This window comes from Halichoerus grypus, chromosome 8, assembly GCF_964656455.1.
Source record: "Halichoerus grypus chromosome 8, mHalGry1.hap1.1, whole genome shotgun sequence".
Classification (NCBI taxonomy): Eukaryota; Metazoa; Chordata; class Mammalia; order Carnivora; family Phocidae; genus Halichoerus; species Halichoerus grypus.
This window is the reverse complement of record NC_135719.1, coordinates 188,922-206,735: the sequence shown is the minus strand read 5'-3', so window position 1 is coordinate 206,735 and position 17,814 is coordinate 188,922. Positions and strand designations below refer to the sequence as shown.

At 42.3% G+C, this 17,814-nt stretch overlaps 1 protein-coding gene across 7 annotated transcripts in view; it reads left to right on the top strand.

Moving 5' to 3' along the window:
• CHRNA5 (cholinergic receptor nicotinic alpha 5 subunit) overlaps positions 1–17,814 on the top strand; it is a 54,329-nt gene that overhangs the window by 27,998 nt on the left and 8,517 nt on the right. For 2 of the 7 annotated variants that reach the window (XM_078078776.1, XM_078078780.1), the window contains exons 2-7: positions 6,791–6,942; positions 10,091–10,135; positions 11,388–11,497; positions 13,459–14,290; positions 16,151–16,693; positions 17,253–17,699. In XM_078078776.1, coding sequence (XP_077934902.1) covers positions 6,791–6,942; positions 10,091–10,135; positions 11,388–11,497; positions 13,459–14,290; positions 16,151–16,312 — 1,301 coding nt within the window. In that variant the 3' untranslated portion in view covers positions 16,313–16,693; positions 17,253–17,699. Of the gene's footprint in view, positions 1–6,790; positions 6,943–7,638; positions 7,675–10,090; positions 10,136–11,387; positions 11,498–13,458; positions 14,732–16,150; positions 17,700–17,814 lie in introns of those variants that run through there. The other 5 variants (XM_078078777.1, XM_078078781.1, XM_078078778.1 and 2 more) reach the window with 5 other exon arrangements.

Below are 17,814 nucleotides of genomic sequence, written 5' to 3'. Positions count from 1 at the left end.
GATGATGCCGTGCTGATGGATACACGTCCGTACACATTTGTCCATACATTGAATATATAACGCCAAGGGGGAACCATAATGTAAATTATGAACTTCAGGTGATAATGATGTGTTAGTGTAGGTTCATCTGCTGTCACAAATGTACCACTCTGATCAGGGATGTTGATAATGGGGAACAGGGAGTATAGAAAACCTCTATACCTTCCCCTCAAGTTTGCTACGAACCTTAAACTGCTCTACAAAATAGTCTCTTAAAAGCAGTTTTTAAATGATTTTTTATGATCATCACAAAAGGTCTAGTTAACATCCTTTACCATACATACTTACAGTTTTTCTTCTTCTAATTTAAAAAAAATTTTTTTCTTCTGATGAGAACTTTCAGGATCTACTCTTAGCAACTTTCAAATATGCAACACAGTATTATTATTTACAGTCAAGCATCCTGTGTATCACGTCACCATGACATTTATTTTATAACTGGAACTTTGTGCCTTTTGACCCCCTTTACCCATTTTGTCCACCCAACCCCCTTGCCTCTGTCAACTGCCAATCTGTTCTCTGCATTTGTGAGCTTTTGAAAATAAATATTCCGTATATAAGTGAGATCACACATGATCTGTCTTTGACTTATTTCAGTTGGTGTAACTCCCTCAAGGTCCATTCATGTTGTCACAAATGGCAAGATTTCCTTCTTTTGAGTTGAGTTGGGTTAGTGTTGAGTTAGTGTTTTCATTTTCTTTGGATAAAAACCCAGAAGGTGAATAGCTGGATTGTAAGGTAGTTCTATTTTTAATTTTTTGAGGAGCCTCCGTACTGTTTTCCACGGTGGCTGCACTAATTTACCTCCACCCCAACAGTGCACGAGGGTTGACTTTTTTTTATAATAGCCATTCTAACAGGTGTGAGGTAATGTCTCAGTGTGGTTTTGATTTGCATTTCCTTGATGATGAGCTGATGTTTCCATGATGATGTTGAGCTTCCTTTCATGTACTTTTTGGCCATGTGTATATCTTCTTTGGAAAAATGTCTGTTCCCATTCTCTGTCCATTTAAAAATTGGATTGTTTGTTTCGCTAGTGAGTTGTAGGAGTTCCTTATATATTTTGGATATTAACCCCTTATCAGATACATGAATTGCAAATATTTTCTCCCATTCAGTAGTTGTCTTTGCATTTTTTAAAAAGATGTATTTATTTTAGAAAGGGGGGAGGGGCAGAGGGAGAGAGAGAATTCCACGCAGATTCTGCACTGAGTGCAGACCCCAATGGGAGGCTCGATCTCATGACCCTGAGATCATGACCTGAGCCGAAACCTGACGTGAGTCAGACGCGTAACTGGCTGAGCCACCCAGGTGCCCCGTCGTTTCATTTTGTTGACGGTTTCCTTTGCTGTGCAGAAGCTTTTTAGTTTAATATAGTCCCACGTGTTTATTTTTGCTTTTGTTGCCTTTGCTTTTGGTGTTGAATCCATAAAATCATTACCACGGTCAGTGACAAGGAGCTTACTATGTTTTCTTTTAGGATTTTATGGTTTCAGGTCTTCCATTCTTATCTTTAATCCATTTTGAGTTAATTTTGTGTATGGTGTAAGATAGTGGTCCAGCATCATTCTTTTACATGTGGCTGTTCAGTTCTCCAAATGTGATTTATGATAGATTGTCCTTTTCCTGTTGCATCTTCTTGGCTCCTTTGTCATAAATTAATTGATCATATATGCATGTATTTATTTCTGTGCTTTATATTCTGTTCCACTGACCTCTGTCTGTTTTTATACCGGTACAACTCTGTTTTGATTATATTTTACTATAGTTTTGTAACATAGTTTGAAATCAAGGAGTGTAATATTTCCAACTTTTTGGTTCTTTCTCAAGATTGATTTGTCTATTCAGAGTATTTTGTGGTTTCATACGAATTTTAGGATTGTTTATTCTATTTCTGTGAAAAATGCCATTGGAATTTTGATAGGGATTGCACTGAATCTGTAGGTTGCTTTGGGTAATTTGGATATTTTAACAATACTGATTCTTACAATCCATGGGCATGGAATATCTTCCCATTTATTTGTATCATCTTCAACTTCTTCCAATAATATCTTATAGTTTTCAGTGTGCAGGTCTTTCACTTCCTTGGTTAAATTCATAACTTTATAATGTAATGCAATTGTAAATGGGATTATTTACTTAATTTCTCTTTCTGATAGTTTGTTATTAGTGTATTGAAATGCAACAGATTTTTGTATATTGATTTTATATTCTGCAACTTTATTGAATTTTTTTATTCTAACCATTTTTTGATGGAGTCTAGGGTTTTCTATATATAACATCAGGTCATCTGTAAGTAGTGACATTTTTACTTCTTCCTTTCTGATTTAGATACTTTTTATTTATTTTTTTTTTAAGATTTGTTTATTAGAGAGACAGTGAGCATGAGCCGGGGGGAGGGGCAGAGGGAGAGAGAATCTCAAGCAGACTCCCCACTGAGCGCAGAGCCCCACATGGGGCTTGATCCCAGGACCCCGAGATTATGACTTGAGCTGAAACCAAGAGTCAGACACTTAACTGACTGAGCCATGCAGGTGCCCCAAGATACCTTTTATTTCTTATTCTTGCTTCATTGCTCTGGCTAGGACTTCCAGTACTATGTTGAATAAAAGTGGTGAGAGTGGGGCGTCCTTGTCTCGTTCCTGATCCTAGCAAAAGCTTTCAGCTTTTCACTGTTGAGTGTGGTGTTAGCTGTCGGCTTGTCATATATGCCCTTTATGATGTGGAGGTAGATTTCCTCAGTGTCCACTTTGTTGTAAGTCCTTATCATGAATGGTTATTGAAGTTTGTCAAGTGCTTTTCTATTGAGATGATCATTTTTATCCTTCATTTTGTTAATGTGGTGTGTCCCATTGACTGGTTTGTGGATTTTAAACTATCCTTGCATTCATGGAATAAATCCCATTTGATCATGTTGAGTGATCCTTTTAGTGTGTTGGTGATTTGGTTTGCTAATATGTAGTTGAGGATTATACCATAAGGTATATCTGTGTTTATCAGGGATATTGGCCTGTAATTCTCTTTTCTGTGGCATCCTTGTCTGGTTTTGGTTTCAGGGGAATGCTGGCCCCATAGAATGAGTTCGAAAGTGTTTCTTCCTCCTCTATATTTTGGAAGAATTTAAGAAGGATTGTATTCGTCTTTGAATGTTTGGTAGAATTAACCAGTATTTGTTGAGAGGAAGGAAGTCTTAATTTAAAAAAATAGACTATTACTAGGAAAGGTATAAAACATTACAAAGAAATAAGGAAAATACTGGCATTGCACACTTAATCTTATCTTTGTTATTTGCAAAGGAACACTTGTGGGGTGACTATTCAGATAACATTTTTCCGAAGTTATATCCACACTATTTGTCACATTTTCTCAGCTGTGATCCGAGCTGTGTTGTCCATGATCTCCTCGTCTTAGCTCAGTCATAAAGATGCTCTGCTTTTAGTCACAGCGTTATCAAGATGTCATTCGCACACCACACAACTCACTTATTTAAAGTGCACGATCCAGTGATTTTTAGTGTCTTCAGTCTAGCATGACTGTTACCAAAGATGGTATTTGAACATTATCTCCCTCCTTCCCCACGCCCCCTCCCCCCTAGGCAATCACCAATCTACTTTTCTGTATCTCTAGATTTGCCTATTCTGGATAGTTCATGTAAGTGGAATCATATAATTTACAGTCTTTGGGACTGGCTTCTTTACGTAGCATAGTATTTAAAAGGTTCATCCCTGTTCTAGCATGCATCATTAATTCATTAATTTTAGTGGCAAATTAATATTCCATTGGGTATTCCACATTTCATCTCTTCATTTATCATTTGATGGATTTCTGCGCTGTTTCCACTTTTTGGCTATTATGAAGAATGGTGCTGTGAACATTCGTGTGCAAGTTTTGTGTGGACAGCTGTTTGCATTTCTCTTGGGTGTATACCGAGAATGGAATTGCCAGGTCTATCACAACCCTATAGTTAACTTTCTAAGAAACTGTCAAATGTTTTCCAAAGCAACCAGACCATTTTACATTCCCGCCAGGAGTGTACAAGAGTCCCAGTTTCTCCACATCCTTTCCAATACTTGTTACTTCTGATTTTGGTTATAGCTATCTTAGTGGGTGCAAAATGGTAACTCATTGTAGTTTTTTTTAAACATATTTTATGTAAGTATGTTGTATGTATGTATTTGTAAGTAATCTCTACATCCAGCGTGGGGCTTGAATTCATGACCCCGAGATCAAGAGTCCCATGCTCCACCGACTAAACCAGCCAGGCGTCCCTCACTGTAATTTTAATTGGCATTTTTCTGATGGGTAAAGGTGTTGAATATTTTTTCAGACATTTATTGGCTGTTCTTCTTTGGAGAAATGTCTGTTCAGATCCCTTACCCATTTTAAAATTGGGTTATTTGGTCTTTTTATTATTGATTTGTAATGGTCCTTTATGTATTCTAGATATATGTCCCTTGTCAGATAAATGATCTGCAAATGTTTTCTCCTAGTTCCCTATTTTTTTCAGTCAGGAAGGGAAGGAAAACTAAAATGTATTAAGGTAACTCTTGTGATTAGCATTATACTTAGGCTGTAGAAGTGCCTTTTAGAAAGGTTTCTTTGGAGATCCCAGACTTATGTGACATAACTGGAAAACAACACAGAACAGTGTATGTTAAATAGTACACAATCTCGGTCAAAATGGAATGGAAAAAAGTATGAAAAATAAATGCCCTGGGATTCCAAAGAACTGAGGTTGAAAGTAATTGATTTAAATTATTTATTTTGAGCAGAAATACATGAGCAAATGTTAACTATTCAGAACAACTTTGAAAAAAGAATATTCCGGTTCGATTCAGCTTCCATAGAGTTTTGTAGTGTCCTCTGTACTGTGTCAGTCTTCCTGCCAGACTGTGTCTGTTTCTCCCTGTGCCCCCAGGACTGGGCACACGGCCAGTAACCGTTTGTTGAAGGAATGAGCAAACACAAGTATGGGCTAGAGCTCTCAGGGAGCGTGGCACTGATTAAGCACTTTCCTAAAGTTGTCACAGGTGGAAAGAGCAAAAGGTGGAGGGGCCCTGGGTGTCCTTCAGAACTCCGCCCGGGACCAGCTCTGCGGCAGCGGCATTTCTGGTCCGATAGCCTCATTTTGTAGTGAGGGGGATGCACTGGATCTTCTCCTTTAAACATTCTGAGGTTTATGAGCAGCGTAAACTTAAAACATTTAGAACCAGCTAAAAATTCTCTCAGTAGAATCTGAATGCATGATTAAGGTTTTGTGCTAAAACAGCACTGACATTAGCACCCGCCATTTCTATAAAATTGTGTCAAGGAAATGGTATTTCTAATATTGGATGTACTAAGAAGATACTTACAAGGCAGTATCTTTTTTTTAAAAAAAAGATTTTTAAAATTTATTTTTGCGCGCGCGCAAGAGAGAGCGCAAGCAGGGGGAGCCGCAGAGGAAGAGGGAGAAGCAGACTCCCCACTGAGCAGGGAGTCCGACTCTGGGCTCGATCCCAGGACCCCGGGATCATGACCTGAGCCAAAGGCAGACGCCCAGCCAGTTGAGCCACCCAGGCGGCCTACAAGGCAGTGTCTTAAGAATTATCATTAGGTAGAATGTTAGAATTCATCTATCAACTTATTTATACCCTACCTACTTTCTTTCAAACAAGATTTGAGGTGGCAATTCAAGCTAGTATCTTTTCCCCTAAGGCAAAAGGTTTTTAGATGCTATTAAAGGACATTTTATTTGTTATTTTTATCTTTTAAACAACCTCAAACTTCTGGTATTTCAGAGGCTAAAAATTTTTAAACAGGATTAGGAGAGGATAGTTCAGTAATGCTATTTTAACATGAAGCTCTAAAATTAACAGCTTTTAGACACGAAAGCTCTCATTTTCTGTCAGACCATTTCATTTAGGTTGCAGGAGGACCATCACTAGCGACTATACATCCCTGCATGTGTACTTTATGATAAATAAGCCAGTGGTATTTTGGTTCAAGTAAATGGTTTTTCTTTGTAAAATTGTGAGTCCTTGTAAATGACATGCTTGAATTTCACACATTTCACATATCCTTCACAGAGACTCTGACCCATACAACACCAAAAACTCTCATTTCTTTAGAGGCTTAATTAAACTCAGTAGTAGAAACATAACTGTGACCCGTAAATCTAACCAGTCCATGGCTATGGCATCTGGAATTTTTAAAATTTTGTTTCACTCTCTCTCTCTCTCTTTTTTTTTGTTTCTCTCTTTTTTTTTAAGTGTTAGGCCCTAAGGTAATTTTATACAAATGTATAGCAAACAAAGGTACGACAAATCTGAATAATTCATTGAATATTTATATGTTCGTATATTAAAATCATGTAAGTTAAAGCTTGTTTATTTTACATTTACAGTTGATATGAATGAACTTCAAAGTATCTGTTTTCTAGGTTTGGAATTTTATGACAAGCAACCCCTCTAGCTCTGGTAACTTATTTAAAAGCTTAAAAGCTCTTGTTAAAATACTCTGTATTAAGTACTGAGTGTTTCCTAGGGAACTCAGCATATTTCCATGTGAGTGATCTGATTTAACTAAGAAATGTATCCAAACCACAGTGTCTCTTATTGATCATAAACATTTGTATTAATATTTTACTGTAAAAGCTCTATCAATAGTCTAAATAATAGGTTGGTTCTTTGATAAAGCCGAACGTTTTTTAAAGTAGAGGTATTTGGTGGGAGACAAGCTAATACACTAACTCTTAAACATTTTTATACAGGATTAGCTGAACCATCCTTTGTTGCAAAACATGAAGATAGTTTGTTTAAGGATTTGTTTCAAGACTACGAAAGATGGGTTCGTCCTGTGGAACACCTGAATGACAAAATAAAAATAAAGTTTGGCCTTGCAATATCTCAATTAGTGGATGTGGTAGGTGTGCATATCATTACATACTTCATTTCATACAGGCTTCCTGGGAGCATCCTGGGTGCCCTGTCTTAGGCAGTGAGCATGACAAAGGTGGATGAGACAGTCATTTTCCTAAAGGAACTCAGCAGGGAAAAATAATTACTATGCCATGGGCGTAGGAATGCACTGCTTATATGATACTGTATAGTTTAGAAATCATTTATTTGGTAATTATAATAGGCCTATTTTTAATAAGTTCAAAGATAGTAAACATTTTTTATGGAAGTTTCTCATTACATCTGTTTAAAAATATGATTTAAAAAAGTCAACATTTTAAAGCGAGGAAAGTAACAAGGAGCAGTATGATCACAGGCTTAGGAGTGACATGGAGCCTTTTTGTTCAGCTGTTTAGATCAAAGGGTTAATGCTGGAAGCCACTCCCTGGGATGGCCCGATGGGTCACAGAGGAGCCTACACACCACAACGCTTTGCCCCCCACCGTTCTTCTGTTGGAGAACTTTGCCTCTTGGAACAAGTCACTTCTCCATCAAGGCCAAATTTATTTGTCTGACCTGTGGTGGAATCTTTCCAGAGTTCCTAAGACAGTCTCCCCCGTTCGCATGGCCCTTTGCACTTTGACGAGGTGCCCGTTACAGCGGCTGGTGCTCGTGCGCTCTGGTGTGGAATCCTCAAGGCTGGCTAAGCTTCATTCCTCAGCTCCGTCCCGGAGCCTAGCACAGTGTCTGGTGCACGGTGAGTGCTGAGGGAATGACAGATCTGATGGCAGCAGATAGGGTCAAGGCGGTGCTTTGGGAAGAGCTGTAGGACGGATAAATACACGGTCTTGAGCGAAGGAGGTGAGAAGCTTGAGAGGCAAGGTGGAGGCCAGGTAGAAGGAGTAGCACTGAGTAGAGTGGGACGTGTCAGGTTTTGAAGCCCGAGCGGTTACAAGAGAAGAGGAACGGGTCTGAAAGGTTAAATCCGTCGATATGGGGTAGGGCAGAGGAGATGATGCGTTCCACTGTGATAGCAGGTGATTGTGGTACATGGAAAAGAAAATGTTCCCAAGGGCCTTGGGAAATCAAGCCCAGCTCTGTGAGGAGAGAGGAGGCTAAGGACGTCAGCGTGGACAGCCTGCCCCAGGGCCAAGTGTTGAAAACGTGGGACCGAGGAGTTTTCAAGCAAGCAGGGGAAGCAGGAAGGTCCATCCTCGAGGAACATCTGTAGGAGGTGGTAGAAGGAAGGCGGGGCCAAGCAGGGAAGTTGGCGAAGGGTTGTTTCCTGAGAGAAGAGCCCAGAACACAAGGTCAGTGATGGCGATGAGAGGGAAGAAGGACAGGAGCCGGGGGAGGTGAGGTGAGCGCACGGAGAACAGAGGTCCCTGTCATCGTTAAGCTCTGTCCCCCTCGGTCTGCGGTCATGTTTGGGGGCTCCTCCTGGAAGTTCCCTCAGATTCCTGCCTTCTTTCCCGTGTGTTCTCGTTCGCTCACTCTTTCTTAAACCTCCACATTGGCTTGCTTGTCGGTTGCTAATTTTATGGTCAGGTTAAAGAAACTATTGTCTGCTCCACTTACGTGTAGTTGTTTCTCTGCTAACGGGCTCTTGCCTCCTGGTGCAGTCCTGCATTTGTCCTTGCTCGGGTTTGCGTCTGTTGCATCCTGAGTTGTGCTGAACACATGAGACATGCTTGGGAGACACCCCAGGGGTGACCTTAAGTTGGGCTGTTCCCCCATATTTGGGGCCGGTTGTGAACTTAGGTATTATTCCTCTATCTGCGTAGAAGATACGAAGTATTGATTGGGTCCTAGCCCATAGTGCAAACTTTGTGTGTGTTCACATTTCTCTGGGGAAAATGTCAGTAATTTTCATTATATTCTCAAAGATGACCTACTGCCTCATAGCGTTGTAGGCAGTGAGTTTACCAGAACTTTCTTCAGTGTTAATGCTTCTGTTTAGAGCATTTGGCGCAGACCAGCACGTCCCGTGGATGCCGCGTGGCTTTGGGGCAGACAGTGGGGCCAGCAGCGTAGGGTTTACACTCAGGAGCTCTGAAGTCCAACGTCGGTTCTCTCGCCAGTTGGTGGTGTTTAGGCAAGTGGCCTCATCGGGCTAGTTTCTATATTTGCAGAATCAGTGGATTTCAGTAGAAAAGATCTCTAGGTCCTTTCCAGCTCGAGTGCTTTAATCAAGGACAAATGCCGTTTGGAACCGGAGTGTAGGAGGGATGGCCTTGCTGTATTTCCCAGTAATTTTTCCCATGGAGGGACTTCACCACTGTCTTTGTCCCAAGGGAGGTGCCTCCTCTGTCCTCCTCCTCTCTCCTGGGCCACTCACCTGCTGTTGGAAAGAGTTCCCTCCAGGCACCTAAGCCATTTAAAACCACGTCCTCTCTCCGCAGCGTAGGGATGGCCTCCTACTTCTGTGGGTCTCTGCGCTTAGCGTTATATCCCGCACACTGGTTGGTGATCACGATGGTCTTGTACAAGTCCAGTCGGCTCCATGATATTTCAGCAAAATGTAGTGGAAGAAATGTCACTTTAATTGGGCCTTGAGAATTCAGTGAAAAGCTGGTCTCAGCAAAGAAATAACATCAGGGAGGTGTGAGTACCAAGTATCAAAGACCCCAGTTCTCTAGAAAAGCAGGCTGTGAAAGCTTCTGAGGTTGCACTCAGGGCAGCGACCTCAGTAATTTTTCTTCGTAGCAGCTCGTCAGAGATTCAGATCTGTGCCCAGCGGAGACATAACTACCTTTTCCCACATCGCAGCACTTTCAAAACCACCACGTGTTTTATCATTAATGGTGACTTACAATTCATTGTCAGCTTTTTCCTTTCTTAGTGCTAAGTACGTAAAATCATGCTGTGCCTGTTTCTTAGACTGTGTCTCAGGTTTGAGGACATAGAGTAGTTGAGCCTGTGAGTGTTAAATTTAAAATGCCAACAGTGTACTCCACGGCAGTTTATCTGAAATACAGAGCATACTGAAGGGAATAACGTGAAATTAGGCTGGAAAAATGATCCTGCCCTTCTAGAGAACGGCATCGATGAGCAGGATATAGGGACTGTACGGACAGGAGTGTTTGTAAAAAACTGTGAAAATTCTTATTATTTCAAGAATTATTGTTTCTGTACTTGAAATAATGAGCCTTATTTACGTTTTTGTTTTATAGGATGAGAAAAATCAGTTAATGACAACGAATGTCTGGTTGAAACAGGTGTGTATGAAATGCAAACGGTACCCGAGTGGTCCCAGGTGCTGTGACTGGAGGGTTTGCAGTACAGAGAAACACGAGCAGGGGGTGTCGGGGGGTGGGCAGGATGCGGGAGGGTGGGGGTCGATGGGGTTCCCATGGAGCGGCTGCTGGGCACTGGGGAAACAGCAGTGAACAAAATGGGCAGAAGTCCTGGCCATCAGGGAGCTTCTTTCTAGTCAGGGGAAAGAAACAAGGAAGCCGTATTGTGCCTCGAACACTGACAAGCTTCACTGGGGGCAAGGATACGGGAGTGTTGGGGATGTACTTTTAAATAGGATGGGTGGGGAAAGCATCGCGAGAAGGTAATGTTTGAGCAAGGCTTGGAGGAGAAGAAACAAGCCATGTGAATATCTGGGGAGATGTGATCCAGGCAAAGAGGGACCAGCACATACAAAGGCCCTGCGGCTGGAGTGTGCCTGGTCTGTTTAAGGAGGAGCAAGTGGGCCAGTGTGGGTAGGGGTGAGTGAACCATGGGGAGGGAGGGGTGTGTAGAGGGGGTCAGAGAAGCAGTGGGAGGCCAGGGGTTTAGCAAACACCTGGGCCGCTGCCAGGATTGTGGTGTTTACTTGGAGTGAGATGGGAACGGGGGATGAATTATTCTTACGTACGTAGCCCCTTTTGTACAAAGGACTTCTTTGTCTTCTGGGCCATCAGACCTATGTCCTCAGCTGCTGTTGTGTGCTTCCCTTTGCTCTTTCTTTATTATACCGAATTTTAATACCTACTACCACTTCCCTGACCCTAACTCCTAAAAGGCATGCATCCTTTTTTTGGGGTTCAAGTCTTAACATGATCTCAGAATGTCACTGCATGGAGGTTGGACAGGTGTTTACACCATGAAGTGTGTAATAAATCTGGTTCCTGCATGGACCAGTCCAGCCAATGACAATACAGCTGGAAAAGAGAATGTCTGCCTACACCTGGTCCTTACATGCCCATGGCCGCAGCCCCGGGGCGCGGTTGTTGGTGGGGGAAGAGGTGCTGAGCAGAGCACAGTCCTCACCTGTGTCGCATGAGGACCAGGGCTGGAGCGAGGGGACAGGGCTGCACTCTCATGCTCTTAAGAAAGACGTGGAGCTGAGTTTTCTCTATGGCGAGCAGAGATGCTCTTATATCTAGAACTTCTGGATGTGGTTAAAAGTATAGCTTTTACTATTCTTGACTATCGATGTCATTGCAATTGGCAGTTGAGGCTGTTGTCTTTGTTCTGAAGGAGTGGACAGATGTGAAGTTAAGATGGCGTCCTGAGGACTACGGAGGAATCAAAGTGATACGCGTCCCTTCAGACTCTCTCTGGACTCCAGACATCGTTTTGTTTGATAAGTAAGTTATATTCTAAATGCCACTTTGTGTTTTCAAAAGAAAATGCTTGCATTTTTATTAGGCACTAGTACTTTTTTCTTCCTTTGGAACATTGTTTAGCTCTAAGATCACATGACTTGATCGTGTGTGTTTTGTGAACCTACACATAGGTTCTATGGATCGTCTCTTTTCTTGGTGCATTGTTTCCTGATCATAAAAGTGTTCTTTGATTTTTCAGACTTGTAGAACATTTGGGAAGTCCAGAAAGCTGTGAGGAAGTTGTGGGGGGGGGGGGTCACCTATAATCAATCCCATTGTCCCCGCACTTGGAGGCAACGTGCACGGTAGCGGACATGCACAGAGGACTCACTCTGTGTCTGGCCGTGTGCTCCGTGCCTCTGTGCTTTATTCAGTGCCCACTGTTGTTCAGGTGGCATTGTTGACAGATGAACAGGTGATGGTGTTATAACCTCGTCCACAATCACACAGCTTCCTTGTGGCAAGGTGGGCTTTGCACGAGGCAGCCTGATATCCTACTTACCCTCCGACTTAATAGACTACACATTTGGCAGATTGCCTCCTAGATTTGGGGGCTATTTTTATTTTTTATTTTTATTATTTTATTTTTTTTAAAGATTTTATTTATTTATTTGACAGAGAGAGGCAGCGAGAGAGAGAGAGAGAGCACAAGCAGGGGGAGCAGCAGAGGGAGAGGGAGAAGCAGGTTTACCAAGCAGGGAGCCCGATGTGGGGCTTGATCCCAGGACCCTGGGATCATGACCCGAGCCGAAGGCAGACACTTAATGACTGAGCCACCCAGGTGCACCTGGGGGGTATTTTTTTAAAAAAATAGTTGAAATCCGGGGCGCCTGGGTGGCTCAGTTGGTTAAGTGACTGCCTTCGGCTCAGGTCATGATCCTGGAGTCCCGGGATCGAGTCCCACATCAGGCTCCCTGCTCGGCGGCGATTCTCCTTCTCCCTCTGACCCTCCCCGCCTCATGCTCTCTCTCTCATTCTCTCTCTCTCTCTCTCAAATAAATAAATAAAATCTTTAAAAAAAAAAATAGTTGAAATCCTACTTTATGTTCAAATAAATTTTGCTTCTAATTTTGCTTAAATACTGTATTGGAATTATCCCATGATGAGGAGTGTAGAGTCAACTCATCTTCATAGGCATCCTACCTAGATGTGTTTTGAGGATGGTTTTTCACTTGGGGAAAGGATAATTCTGGGATCGAGTTTCAGGTTTTCTAGGACCACCCGATGGCAAATCTGGGAATCTGTGCTTCTCCTAAAGCACTCTGTAGTATTTGCAGGAAGGCATTTGGCATGAAGACAGAGCAAACGCTATGCAAAAACATCAGTGTTTAAACACCTTTTCCCTGCACGCTTCTCCGTAGGTGAAGAGGGAACAAGATGTAAGTTTGCAGGACACAGCTCCCCAGAGCGTCATGTTACTCCAGGCCGCTGAAAACATGCTTCCATAAGCATGAGTCTAGCAAAAAAGTCACATGAGTTTTAAGATAAAAGAAACCAGTATTTCAAAGAAAGCTTATGTTGGTCAACTAACACAGGGTGTGTGCTCATGGAGCCGCAGAGCTTGAGAAGCACACGTGGCAGGCGTCCAGTGTTTGTGAAGGAGGGGAAGAGCACTGTGCGGGGAGTCTAGGAACGTGGATTCAGGCTCTGGCTACTCTCTGATTGTTTAAATAGTCTAGTTATATTTCACAAGTAAGGTGAACTCTTTCAACCTCTAAAATGTCAGGGAGCTGTGAAATAGAGTTGGATCGTCAGTCTTGGAGAGGATGTGGAAGGAGTTCGGTTCTAGGAGGGTTCCGTATTTAAGGAAGATGGCCTTCGAACAGAGATCTCACGCATAAAGTGTCTCATGCTTTGGCGTGGGCTTGCTTTCACAGCAGGCTCGTGAAGTGCGGGCTTGGGCTGTCTCGTCTCTCATTGTCACGTGCGTGTGTCTGTTTCAGCGCGGACGGGCGTTTCGAGGGGGCCAGCACTAAAGCGGTCGTCAGGCACGACGGCACGGTGACCTGGACGCCGCCGGCAAACTACAAGAGTTCCTGTACCATCGACGTCACATTTTTCCCATTCGATCTCCAGAACTGCTCCATGAAGTTTGGTTCTTGGACTTACGACGGATCCCAGGTTGATATTATTTTAGAGGACCAAGATGTAGACAAGAGAGACTTCTTTGACAATGGAGAATGGGAAATTGTCAGCGCCACAGGGAGCAAAGGGAACAGAACGGATAGCTCCTGCTGGTACCCGCACGTCACATACTCCTTTGTAATCAAGCGCCTGCCTCTCTTCTACACCTTGTTCCTTATCATTCCCTGTATCGGCCTCTCGTTTCTAACCGTGCTCGTCTTCTATCTCCCCTCCCACGAAGGGGAGAAGATCTGTCTCTGCACGTCAGTACTGGTCTCTTTGACTGTCTTCCTGCTGGTTATCGAGGAGATCATCCCCTCGTCTTCCAAAGTCATCCCTCTGATCGGAGAGTACCTGGTGTTCACCATGATTTTTGTGACGCTGTCCATCATGGTCACTGTCTTCGCCATCAACATCCACCACCGTTCTTCCTCAACACATGATGCCATGGCGCCTTGGGTCCGCAAGATATTTCTCCACAAGCTTCCCAAACTGCTCTGCATGAGAAGTCATGTAGACAGGTACTTCGCTCAGAAAGAGGGGACTGAGAGCCCTGGGAGACCAGAGTCTTCTCGAAACCCACTGGAAGCTGCACTTGATTCTATCCGCTACATCACCAGACACGTCATGAAGGAGAACGATGTCCGTGAGGTCTGTGACATGTTGTTTACAGATGCGCATCTGCTTCTAAGTCTGGTAGAGTAAATGGCAGGACCCTCGAGATGACGCAGAGGTCCAGGGCCAGAGATGTTGACGTGCTGCTCCGAAGACGATCTTTAACCAAAGCTGGTTTCAGTTAAAACATCTGCATCAGGGCATCTCTGCTCGCCTCGCTTCTCCATTCCCCCCGGCAACTTCTGTCATTCTCAAGTGATGATCCTGCCGTGATTGTTTTATCTTCCATAACTTTGTGTCTGAATTCTGTGGTGATCTGTAGGCACAACTTGGCATGATCATTTATCAGAAGTTCTTTTATTTTTTAACAAATGAGCCTAATGTAGGCTTTATAAGTATAGCCAAGATATCTCTTCTAGAATATGTCTTTTTGTTGTTCATTTACAAGAGGATATCAGTGAAATTAAAAGCAGTAAGGTATTCTCTGGTGTCATATATTCTATGTCCAAGTGTTCATGTGAAGTTTAGTAATAGTGCTTAATAATATGCTTAATTTGCTTAAAAATAAAAATTCATGTAAAAGTTTATTAGAGAAAAATAACTCTCATTGGCTTCTTATTTGAGGTTAATATTTAAAATAAGAATTGAACATAAATACATTCTACTAATGTGATATTAGGCTGAATTTTCTTTTAAAACGTTAAATTTCAGTGTCACTATTCTTTCTCTCATGTAATATTTGTAAAGCTATGAATATAGCATTTTCCTAATTGAATTTACTTTGAATAGTCCCATTAAAATTATACGAATTCTCATCTAAAGCTTTTTTAAATGGAAAAATTTCTAGCAGGGGTGGGAAGCATCAAAGCGAATCTGGTAAAATGACAGCCCTCCCCCCAGAAGGAACACATGACATAGACTTCTGAAAAACTTCTAATGCTTGTTGATTTGTAAGTTTCTATTTCATGATTAGTATGATTAGTTTATGAGGTCTGAGGCTATCAATGGAGTCTTAAAACATATAGATATTAAATAATGACTTGGATTGAGATGAAATTTAATAAATGTCTGCAAAGTATTGTGCAAAACGGCCAGTGCTCACCCCCACTGGAGCCAGTAAACGGGTTTTATTTTCAGGGGGACTGAGACCATCAGTAGGGTGTTTACAGCCACCTAAAGCCCACATTATCCCACAGGGGGAGCAGCGCTCCTGTAGGGGCCCTCATGCCTCACAAAGGCAGGGGCAGCCTCTGGTGCTCAGGGGCTGGTCTCCACCTGCCCTTCCTTTGAGGTCACTCAGGGCTGCTGAGCTCGCTCCCTGCTTAGGCTGCAAAACGGGATGAAATGAGGTCCACGCCAGCAGATCTGAATTCATGAACTTAGATTAAAATGGCCCCTAGGGAATCCAAAACCAAATAATGCAGGTTGTGGGGAGGGGAAGAAGATTAAGGGCTAATAAGTATTATTCTGAACCAACTTTTAATTTGACTTGAAATTAACCTTAGGCTGGGCTCTCTTTAAAAATTAAAATAAGTAAACACTACTGGGCAAGAATAAGTAACAGAAATAACTGTATATAATAAGAAAGAGATTTTTTTTTAGTTTATTAAAAAATATCCAAGTAGTATATCCTGACTATTAAAAAGCTATCAAAATATGCCACGTGTGATACATTACAAATCAACGTGTAAATTAACAGAGCGCGTAGCATCTCTGAGAGCCTGTGGAAGCTATGTGTGTCCCAGAGCTCAGCACCGGCTCACTCGCTGTTGTGAGCAGCGGCAGGAGGCAGAACCTGATCTGGCCCCTAACTCAGTGTGTAGTATCTTACAGTAATTACACAATTTTAAATTATGTGTTTAATGTGTGTTTTTTTCTTTCTTTTTTTTGCAACAGGTTGTTGAAGACTGGAAATTCATAGCCCAGGTGCTGGATCGGATGTTTCTGTGGACTTTTCTTCTGGTTTCAATTGTTGGATCTCTTGGGCTTTTCGTTCCTGTTATTTACAAGTGGGCCAGTATCATAGTCCCGGTTCATATTGGAGATGCAAATAAATGATACCCGCCCAGGGGACACAGTAGGAGTTTAGTTGCCAAAAGCACGTGTAACTCTGCTACCTATAAACTTAGAAAATGTACATTGTGCTTGAAATTTGACGCCAGCTCTAACAAACAAACTGACAGTTGCTAACACTGGTTTATCTTAATAGATCGCCCATTCGAACATTTTACCTGCATGAGAGAAGCACTAACTGACTCAACATTTGATCTAGAAATAGCAGCGGAATAGTACCCGAACTGTGCTAGTGAAAACCTAATGTTTGTATCCTGGCAAGTAACACCGGCTGGTAATCAACATGAAGCTCATCTTTTGATTGTGTTGGAAAATTCCCGTTGTATTTGAAGACTGATTTCAGGACTTTTTCTGCATTTGGTAAAGGTACACATTTTAAATCTCTCTCTGTCCTGTATCTGCGGGGGGGAGAGCTGACCCTGGGCACGGTGTCCTACTGCTGCATTAAATAAGCCAGCTACTGGTACAGTAACCATTTAATGTGATGCCGATTTTTCTATAACCAACATTTTAAAAAGTGAAAAGTGGGAATTCCTTGAAGGCTTACTTTATTCCTTAGATGCTTTAACTGAACAATTATTGTATTAACTATTTTTGTAGCTTACTGTCCATTGTAAAATCATACAATAGCAACTGCTGTGGACATGCACAAGTATCTCAATAATTAACAATAATTTCAACCCCCTTGTCCATATTTTCCATAATAACCATCTTCTGTATAAATTGTAGCACTTCTGTCTCCTTCATCTCAGAATAGTCCTCTACAATGAAGTGAATCCCAGTTTTAAAACTTAAAACCTCCATGGATACTACCAAACCCTACTGTGAAGAAACCATCTTCCGAGATTAAAGGTGGTTTCTAATTAGGTAGAAGCACATCGTTACATATCTGTAATGTTTTGGTTTCTCTCTTTCGTCCCAACAGTTAAAGTGCTAGAGCCTTAGAGTTGCGAGGGCTGGTAGAGGCCATGCAGCGTTAGCCTTTCACTGCTCACTCAGGACCGGATGGACTGTCGAGGGTACACGAGTTAGAGTCCGTCTCTCGTGCCCCCGTTCAGCTGCGACCCAGGACAGCACACCAACAGGAGCCCGGGTTTGATGAGCAACTCCTAGCTCTTGCGAGAACAAATGCCTTATTTATAGTAAGTAATCATCTAAGGGCGAGTCAGCGCTCTCTGGAAGATGGAGGGGATCCGTCTCATCTCTGTCCTACTGTAGGCACATGTTCAGTGTCATTTAACAGGTGAACGTTGAGTTTGCTGAGTTTAAACTGCCTGTTAGCTAGCTTCGCACGTCATCTCCCCGATTCCTCATCTGTCTGCGTTACTGTTACTTAAAATTTCTGTAAGTAAATAAATTTTATCGAAATCTTCCTTTGACTTACTGAAACATGAGTCACCACGGGCTGCAATTTTGTCAGTTTTATTTCTGTGTAGCCAAAACATCAAAATGCCCAGTGAGAAGATCAGAATGGTCTCTGGGAATCC